Genomic DNA, 9,905 nt, shown 5'->3' with positions numbered 1-9,905 from the left:
TGAAGAACAAAACGACAGCAACTTGTCTGTTCCCCTTCCCCCAATTCCCCAGCGCTGTTCCCATCCCCCCAATTCCCCAATAAAAATCTTAAAGAAAACCAAAAAAACAAAAAAGACTTTCATATTTACTTCTGTGTTTCATCTGGAATTTGTTTTGGTGTATGATATGAGGCAGGGCTCGGGTTTCACTTTTGTTTCCATATGGACAACCAGCACTGCGGATTGAAATGGCCGTCCTTTCTCCACTGCTCTGGGGTGCCACCTCTGTCAGGGGTCACCTGTCCGTTCATGCTGGGATCTCTTTACCTCTTCCTGTTTCATTCATCTATTCTTCTGTCTACTATATTCCTATATATTTTATATGTATATATATATGTATATATTCCTTTCTATTATTCACTCATCTTTCTATCTTGTCTCAATTACTGTTGCTTATAATAAATCTCAGTGGAGCAAATCATATCACCATGTTCTTTGACATGAGTGAATTGGCTCTTTGTGGACTTTTGTGTTTCCTTCTTCTTTTTTTTTTGTTTTTTTTTGTCTTAAGGCATCTAGGAGTGTTTTGTTTTGTTTTTTAATTGGGGAACAGTGTGTTTTTCCAGGACCCATCAGCTCCAAGTCAAGTAGTTGTTTCAATTTAGTTGTGGAGGGTGTAACTCAGTGGCCCATGTAGGGATCGAACCAACAACCTTGGTGTTATGAGCCTGCGCTCTCTAACCACCTGAACTAACTGGCCACCCCTTTCCCTCTTTGTTTTTAATGGTTGCAAGAATTCCTTTGTATGAGTGCACCAGATTTGATCTAACCAGCCTTTTGCCTTCATAAATGACACTGCAGTGAACATTCTTGTAGCTATATCTTTGGGGTCACGTGTGAGAGTATACTGAGAGGATACTCTGTGTCTTGTGCCTACAGTGGACTTCCCAGGGGAACTCTGCTCCTTATGACCAAGACCAACTCCCACTTATTCTTCGAAAACCCCCCCCCAAAGGTCCCTCCCTCTGATACACCTTTTCCTGCTCCCGGGTCAGAGTTAGTCACTCCTTCGTCTTCATGGTCCTGCACTTATCACAGCCTCCTATGGCGGTTTCCTCCTATCCTGCCTCAGTAGACCAGTTGCTTTTAGGGTATCTGAGACGTGTCCTACTCATTCTGTGCCTGATCAGTATTACTGGCACTCAGCAAATACAACAGGTCTTCAAATAACATTGTTTCCTTATAACCTTGATGAGATGCTGTAGGAACTTAACTCTTGTTTATCTCAATTAGTGTACGGTAAAACTGTTTCATTATACATCATTTCGCTTAAAGTCACAGAACCTATTGATGACATTAAGTAAAGACTTACTATACTGATGAATGAACTAACACAGGAATATAGGAATGAGTGAACTCCAACTAGCACTCAGGGAAAGATGCCTCTCTTTCCTGATCTCCCAATTCTGATAGTGAACTGTATCCTCGTAACATTTATAATTTTTGTCGTTAGGTCGCAGAGCTTATGACTTTAAAAAAATTCCTCTTCAGAACTATACTTGTAATTTAGATATTGCTGCCAATAAATAGAAAAGATGCAAATGTGGAAAAAGGCAAAGAAAGGCAAATCTGAGAAATCAATGGCAAAATGAAAGAGTATTAGTTGAATCATACTGACCCGTAACTGGTTTGGGTGGTTTAATCTTCATTATGTGAGCTGGAAGACTGAACTTAATGTCTCCTTTAAAACAAATGTCTGTATCCTACAATAAGGAAAAGGCACAGATAATTAGCTGACAAAGGAGATAAAACAGACTCATTAAAAACATTCATTCTAGAAGAAGGCAGAAAAAGAGGGGAAAGGAAGAAAAACAGGTGGGACAAGTAGAAAATAAACACCAAAGTGGTAGATTTAAACCCAGACATGTGAATAATCATATTAAGTATAAATGGCCTAAACACTCCAATTAAAAGGTAGAGTTTGTCAGCGTGTATAAAAAGGCAAGACCCAAGTATGTGCTGCCAAAAAGTAACTCATTTTACATATAAAGACACAAATATATTCAGAGTAAAAGCATAGAAAAAGATACCTCTTGTAAAACTAATCAAAAGAAAGCTGGAGTGGCTATATTAATATCTGACATTATAGGTTTCAGAGCAAAGAATGTTACCAGGGACCAAAGAGTCATTGAATAATGACAAAATGATTAATCAAGGGGACGTAACATTCCAAATATTTATACTTTTAATAACAGAGCTTCAAAATGCATGAGGCAAAAACTCATGGAAGTAAAAGCAGAAATAGATAAATCTACAATTTTAGGGATTCCAACACTCCTCTCTCAATAATTGACAAAATAAGTAGACAGAGAATCAGTACACTTCCAGGGAGGGTGACCAACCATACCAGTTTGCCTGGGATTGAGGGGTTGCCTGGGATGTGAGGCTTTCAGTGCTAAAACTAGGAACCCCCTGAGTAAGGATATAGAAGAAAAAGCAGTAAGGATATAGAAGATGTGAGTAACTTGACCAACTGCAGAATACACATTCTTTTCAAGTGCATATAGAACACTCACCATGATAAACTGTATTCTAGGCATAAAGCAAATCTTAATAAATTTAAAAGGTTTCAGATTATATGAAGTATGTTCTCTGATTACAACAGAATTAAATTATAAAACAAAAAAAGAAAAATATCTGGGACATCTCCAGTATTTGGACACTAAATAACATGCTTGTAAATAATCCACTGGTCAAAAAAGAGGGGGCGCGGGAAGGAAATTAGGAAGTATTCTCAAGTATTTTTGAAAATGAGAACATACCATATCAAAATTTAAAGGATGCAGCTAAAGCAGTGCTTAGATGTGAGTTTAGAGCACTCAATACCTGTATCAGAAAAGAAGAAAGATCGTAAATCAGTAAACTAAGCACCTACCCTAAGAAACTAGAAGACCAGGAAATAATTAAACCCAAAGTAAGCAGAAGAAAGGAAGTAATAAAAATCAAACTGGAAATTAGATAGAAAACAGAAAACAATGGAGAAAAAGAAATGAAAAGCTGGTTCTTTGAGGTCAATAAAATTGACAAACCTCTAGTCAAGCTGTTAAGTAAAACAGAGAAAATACAAATTACCAATATCAGAAATGAATTACCAATATCAGATACATAAAAACAGATTTTAAAAAGGATAATAAGGGAATGTTATGAATCACTCTGAGCTGATAAATTTGACAACTTAGAAAAAAATGAACAGATTCCTTGAAAGACACAAAATAGAAAATTTTGCTTAAGAAGAGACAGATAACCTGATTAATCCTTTATCTGTTAAAGAAATTGAGTTTGTAGTTCCACAAGGAAAACTCCAGGACCAGATGGCTTTATTGATAAATTCTATCAAACATTTTAGTAAGAAACTCTACACAAACTCTTCCAGAAACTAGAAGAGGAGCACTCCCAATTTATTATGTGAGGCCAGCATCACCCTGGTAGCACAGCCAAAGATGTAATAAGAAAATAAAACTAAAAATATCCTTTATGACCATAGATACAAAACTTATTAACCAAATATTAGCAAGTTAAAATCAGTGAGTTAGATTTGTGAAGTTTATTTAAAAGGTACAAATAAATAATATTAAGAAAAAGAAAGGGGAATTACTTGACACTTATTTTTACAGTATAAATATTTAGATATTTATACTGCATATACATATGTAAATATATAGATATGTAAATATACTGTATAAATATCTAAATGTTTACACATCTATTTACATATATCTACATATAACTACACTAATTAAATGAATTATGACTGAAATTGACTCGAGTTTTTTTTAAATGATGGACTAATAACTGTAGAAGAAATGGAAAACAATACAAAATTGTACTGCTAGATAAGACTCCAGGACTTTTTTAGACCTGGGGTTGTAGGGGAAGATATCCAACTTTCTTTATAAGGCTAGCACAACACTGATACCAAATGCTAATTAGAAAACCACAAGAAAGAAACCCACACTACCATAGGCAAATTTCAGGTATGAACGTGGATACTATCTGTGAACACAGAACTGTCAGTTTGCTTTGCTGATGTTTTATTTAGGATTTTAATATTAGCAAGGCAGATTGATATTGTAATTAAATGAATTATTACCAAGTATGGAGTACCCAAGAATGGAAGAATGTTTCAACATTAGAAAATCTCTGAATGCAATCCACTACATAAACAGATGAAAGAAGAAAAACTCATCTCAGAAGACGAGAGAAAAGTATTTGATAAAATTCAATATCCATTTCTGATTAAAAAAACACACCCAACTCTTAGCAAACAAAGACTAGGGGGACACATGCTTAACTTGAGAAAGGCTTTTTATGCTAAAAAAAAAATGTATAGTGAGCTCCTTAGTTAATAGTGAAACACTTGAAGCATTGCCAGCGTCATGGACAGCCTGCCGTCATCACTATTATTCAACATTTTACTAGAGATCCCAGAAAACGGAACAAGGCAAGAGCAACAAAATAGGAGGGATAAATACTTGAAAGAGGAAAAGTTGCAGTATTTACAGTTGTGATCTCCATCTAGAAAACACAGGAGTAGCAGCTGGCAAACCGTTAGGACTAATCAAGTTCAGGAAGGAGGCCAACAGCGCTGAGACTAGGGAGTAAGGCAGCCGGGGTGTGAAATTTAAGGAGGCGCTCACTCATAGGCCCACCCTGCCCCTGCCTGACAGAGTGTCTTTTTGAGTTTACACCTTAAGTGCCGCACTGACCTCACCCAAATCTTAGCCCTGGGATCCAGGTACAGAATCAACATCTAAAAATCACTAGCTTTCCTATGTACCAGTGTAGAAGACATTTGTCATCTCCTTGGCCCTCCAGCCCTAGACAGGCTCTCTGTTTTGAGGGGACTCCCCCTGTTGTGTGAGTCTGGAAGAACCTGTCTCCCTCTAAGGAACTGAAGGGGCCAGGTATTTGGTCCTATCCCTTGGAGGTTAGAGTGTTGGCACATGACCTAGGTAAACCAGTTGCGTGCTCCTGCCCAGGCCTGTGACTCTTGAGAGAGGGACAGAGAGATCCCGAAATAGTAGAGAAATTATTCACAGTGGAGGCAGCCATGTAAGAGCCCTGTGGAGAGCCACCGTGGGAAGTCCAGCCTTAGCTTTGGTGGCTGTGTCTCCTGGGGCTGGTGACATTCAGCAGTGGAGGTGGAGGAGGCCTGGCTACGTACAGCGGTTTCACTGCCTTCCCTCCCTTGGTTCCTTCCAATTTTCTGAAACTTGATGTCCTTCCAATTTCTTTGCTGCAACTAAGGAGGACCTGATGACTACACATATAAAATAGCTGTGGGCTAGCAATAGCTAGCTGGAAAATACAGACGGTAGAATGAACACGTACATTTAACTCCTCTCTCTTCTGAAACCTTATGAAAGTGACAGAAAGGTGAGGTGTTTTTTTTTTTTCAAGGAATAAATTCATAAGGAATAAGCGAATGAAAGAGGAGACAAAAGCGAGAAAATTTGAAGCTGGAAAGCAGGGAGCTAAATGATTTAGCAGAACCAGGAAAGTTAGATCTGAACCCAGGAAGGGCGAAAAACTAGGAGCCCCCTGATGTACACCACAAACCCCCTAAAACTCAAGAAAATGGCAGTTCCAGGTATCTCTGGAAGTTGAAGTGCTGGTGGAACTTGCAACGGGATTGGTTGAAAAATCTCTTTAAGAAGCATTTAAACCCAGACTTTCTCCCTAACTCCAACACAGATTGGGCTTTTTTGGCAGGAGCCAATTGGGCTTCATGGAGCCCAAAGTACCTACAATTTTAGGGACCTCTGTAAGAAAAAGAACACAGTTTTGAACACAAAATGCCCATGGCCACCCTAATACCACCCAAGATGGGGGAAATTATGACAGAGGGGTAGTTTCAGTGAAAAGACACAGTGGTCTTAAGTGATTATGGCTAAAAAATGTTACTTTTGCCAATTTTACAAAAATATGTGACCATGTGAACACATGGCTAGCGCCTCTCCCAGGGCCTTGGAAGGGGCCATCCCTACACGTGAGGGGCCCTAAAATTTAACCTTCCTTCAGGGAAACCCACCTCTGCACAAATGGCTTGGGTCAATTATCCTCGAGGAAAGGGGGCCATCTTCAAGGGACGTGAGGCACAAGATTAAGTCACAGAGAAACTGAAAATAGTGTCCTGGTGGAATATTTTACTAGCATATGTGATACTCAAGGTAAATTTCAAGTCAAAATAAAAATCTCAAACATGCAACTGAAATCTCCCTGGAGATTTTCTCTCTTTAAAGTCTCTTACCGTTTCTAAATTATCTGAAGTTATGGGTTCAGGAGTGTTCTGAGAAAAAAGAAGGAGAAATTAATTCACAATGGGGTTGATGTATGTTCCCCTCCCCCTTTAATCTGAGATGCTGTCTCTTCTCCCTGAATACTCTTGTGAGTAGGAACTCGTTCAGTAGACACCAATATGTGTGTGGTCCTCTGGCCAACAGGATTTTAACATGTGATCTCCATTCTCCAGGAACTTAAAACGTAGTTGTGGAAATCACATAGTGACGGTAAGAGGAAATATGAATGAGCAGAGGTAGCATCACAAAAATCTAGGTTGAAGTGAATACTTCTGAATGGCAAATTATATTGACAGTGTTGACAATTTTATTTAATTAACTCTAAATGTAACTCACAATACATGAACTGTCAGTGTGACTGGCATTAGTTGGCTGCTTCTCAGCATATGGAAACTGAGTGAATTAGGGTGAGGAACCACCCCAGTTCCAAGATGCTTTTCCAGGGGGATAATAAATGAATCCCTCCCAACATATATCTGTCGGGCATCTGAGTATGGTACCGTGGGGCTGGTTGATAAAAGAAGCAGAAGGTATGGTCTTCACAATCCAGAAACTTATCATCTGAGACCAAAATAATAACAATAAAGAATAAAAACAACAGAAATTTCTCATCTAGTTAAGAAAAAAGGACTTTCATGCACAGCACGATAACTAAAATTCAATGTAGTGTGTGTGAGGTGTCAAAAAAGAAGTACAAAGAATAACTTCTGTAAGAGTTGAGAGGACAATCTCTGGGCTGGTAACACTCCCAGTCATCCAGTCGCACAGGACTACAATCTCCTCCGGCCCCTCCCCACCCAAGACATTCACTGCTGAAGAGACATTCATCTCTTCAGAGCCGCTAGGTGAGTCAGCGTGCAAGTGAGCCTCCATTGCCTAGAGTCATCATTTCACTCAGTCTTTAGCGCCTAACACAATATGTTTTAAAGGCGTACTCGGTAATATTAGTTGTTGGTTAAAAATACTAGGAAGTGCACATCAGATAGCTGAGCAAATTAAGTCTTAAAGTAATATTTACTGAGGAACTGTATTTTAAAGACATGGCACGGGAATCACATATAATCACATATAATTAAACCGAAATGGCAGAGCTCCCGCTTTCTAAGAGTAAAATGAAGAATATGTGTACATATTCCTGTACAGAGAAAGGGGGTGATGTTGGTGGAGAGGCAACTCCCAGACACGGGAGATCTGCGAGGCCCACTCCCGAAGACACTGTGCTTTTCAACAACTGATTGTAACCAAAGCAAATCCATCTGGGAGACACGGGTCAGTGTGCCTGTCCTTCCTGAAATTCCAAAGAGGATTGAGGCTAGATGTGGGTCAAGGGTAGGAAGAAACTTAGCACTTGAAACAAGATGTTTCCTACCAGTTGTGGCTGTCTGCCTTTTTTCTTTGGATTCAGAGCAAGTTGGGGGTGCTCCACTTCCCTGAGCCAAGACTCCTTGGGCAATTTGTACACATCCAGCCAAATATCTCCGGCCCCTGCATTGGGAAACCAAAGGAGCCGTTGAGCAACTGCAAGCAGGCGACAAGTTTCCTCTGAGAAATGGCCTGTCTTCTCAGAACCCCTGGCACGGAGACCAGGAGACACCCCTGGAAAAGCAACTTTGACCGACCAAAGGAGACGTCGTTCTGCCGGTCCTCACTCCTGGAGAGCTGGTGGTCCTCCTGTCCAGCCCCCCGCGCTTGAAGGAAGCGGACTTTTCAAACTCACTGCACTGACCTAACAGTCCCTAACCAAATTCTCCTGGGCCCGGTCCCCATCTGTTATAGGTTCCAAATGGTAAATTCTACTGATATTTCTGCCTTGCAGCAATTCCTGTCTGGGGAGGAAGGTGGCATGTACAAAATCAACAACTGGGAGGGATGTGGCTGAGAGAGGTTTAGAATTGGGATAGATGCCTCTAGAAAATTCTTCTGACCAGTATTTAAGGACATGACAACTCCTGGGGTTTGTCTTGTCATAGAAGTAAGCTCAGCTTCCATACTGAATACCTGCCAACCGGGGAAAGGTTGCTTTCCCGTGGATGGGATTCTGGCTAAAAGTTTCCTTAAAGAAGTGATCACCGGGACACCTGGATTTCAGACTTCAGGTCTCTGGTACTGCGAGAGAATAACTACCTGTTGTTTGAAGCCACCCCGTTGGTGGCATTTTGTTCTGGCAGCCCTAGGAAGCTACTACAGATAGTATAAAAGTTTCCTTTGATGCATAAAGCATTATGAAGTATATATCTTCCTGAAGGACTTTAACATTTGATGGGCCTGGGGCAAGGGTATAAACAGAGGCCCATGAACCATATGTCTAAACATTTAAGTTAAAAATCAAGCTAACAATTGGGCCGGCCGAGTGGCGCGATGGTTAAGAACTCGCTTGGGACGCCAGAGGGCCCCGGTTCGGATCCCACATATGAGGGCCAGTGACACTGCCCTCTATAGCTAAGATGCTGAACAACAGCTCAACCTGGAGCTGGGCTGCTGTCAGTCGCCGGCGACGGCATAGGCTGCAGCCCCTGTGGCAGTGGGTTGCCATGGGCTACCATGTGTAGCCAGCAGCCACAGTGAGCGGCCGTCCAGAAGCCGGCAACTGATCTGCCTTGCCCGGGAAGAGTGCAATGATGGTGCCAACTTGGGCCAGTGAAGCAACGTCCTCCACAACTAGACTGAAGAGCAAAAGGACAGCAACTTGTCTGTTTCCCTTCCCCCAATTCCCCAGCACTGTTCCCATCCCCCACAATTCCCCAATAAAAATCTTAAAAAAAAAAATCAAGCTAACAATCATTTGAATAAAATATGCTCTAGCACATAGTAACAATTGCAGCTAGATCCAATGATGAGTGCTAAAATTGATGGACAAAACTTTAAGGAGAAACAGGATATTTGCAGAGTCTCAAGGTATCTCCTCCCCAAATGTTTATCAATTACTGTTGTGGTTTCAACATACATCTAAAAATTCTTTGATCCTGCTACCTCCAGAAAGTGGTGCTTAAATCCTTACTCCTTGAGTGTGGCCCGATTTAGTGACTTGTTTCTGACAGAGTTTGGAGAGGGAAAAACAGTAGCTCAACAGTGGAGGAACCTGGCAGACACCACTTTAACTAAGTGGTCAAGGTTAAGATCAGCAATACTGAGTCACGTTGCTATATCACCTACCTCCTGATACAGTGCAATGAAAAGAGCACTTCACCTCTGTGTAGCTTCCCTGTAATCTTTAACCCCAGTGGAATCATGGGGAAAACGCAGACAAACTGAAACTGAGGGACAATGCATGAAATATCTGACTGGTGCTCTTCAAAAGTGTCAAGGTCATGAAAAACAAGGAAAGACCAAGGCACTGTCACAGATAGGAGCAGACTAAGGAGACATGATAACTAAATGCAGTATGGTGTCCTGGATTGAACCTTGGAGCAAAAAAATTGGATCATTGGAGAAACTGGTAAAACCGCCCAAAAAACTGTAGTTAATAGTATTGTACTAATTTATCTGCTTAAGTTTGACACATGTACCATGGCTCTGTTAAAAGCTGGTATTAGGGAAACTGGGTGAAGAGTATAGGGGAGCTCTGTA

At 40.7% G+C, this 9,905-nt stretch overlaps 2 protein-coding genes across 2 annotated transcripts in view; one reads left to right on the top strand and one right to left on the bottom strand.

Annotated features, from left to right (window-relative positions):
- Positions 1-9,905, bottom strand: part of WDR93 (WD repeat domain 93) — a 36,697-nt gene that overhangs the window by 16,420 nt on the left and 10,372 nt on the right. The window contains exons 6-8 of the mRNA XM_019640038.1: positions 7,708-7,823; positions 6,290-6,328; positions 1,658-1,742 (exon numbers count right to left, since the gene is read on the bottom strand). Coding sequence (XP_019495583.1) covers positions 1,658-1,742; positions 6,290-6,328; positions 7,708-7,823 — 240 coding nt within the window. The remainder of the gene's footprint in view (positions 1-1,657; positions 1,743-6,289; positions 6,329-7,707; positions 7,824-9,905) is intronic.
- The window catches only part of PLIN1 (perilipin 1), a 34,281-nt gene continuing 33,835 nt past the window's right edge, over positions 9,460-9,905 (top strand). Inside the window, exon 1 of the mRNA XM_019640028.1 lies at positions 9,460-9,774. The gene's annotated coding sequence lies outside the window, so the exon portion shown is untranslated. The remainder of the gene's footprint in view (positions 9,775-9,905) is intronic.

The sequence above is a fragment of the Hipposideros armiger genome, unplaced genomic scaffold (assembly GCF_001890085.2).
Source record: "Hipposideros armiger isolate ML-2016 unplaced genomic scaffold, ASM189008v1 scaffold_48, whole genome shotgun sequence".
Classification (NCBI taxonomy): domain Eukaryota; kingdom Metazoa; phylum Chordata; class Mammalia; order Chiroptera; family Hipposideridae; genus Hipposideros; species Hipposideros armiger.
Note: the sequence above shows the minus strand (reverse complement) of the source record. Positions and strands in the feature narration are given on the sequence as shown.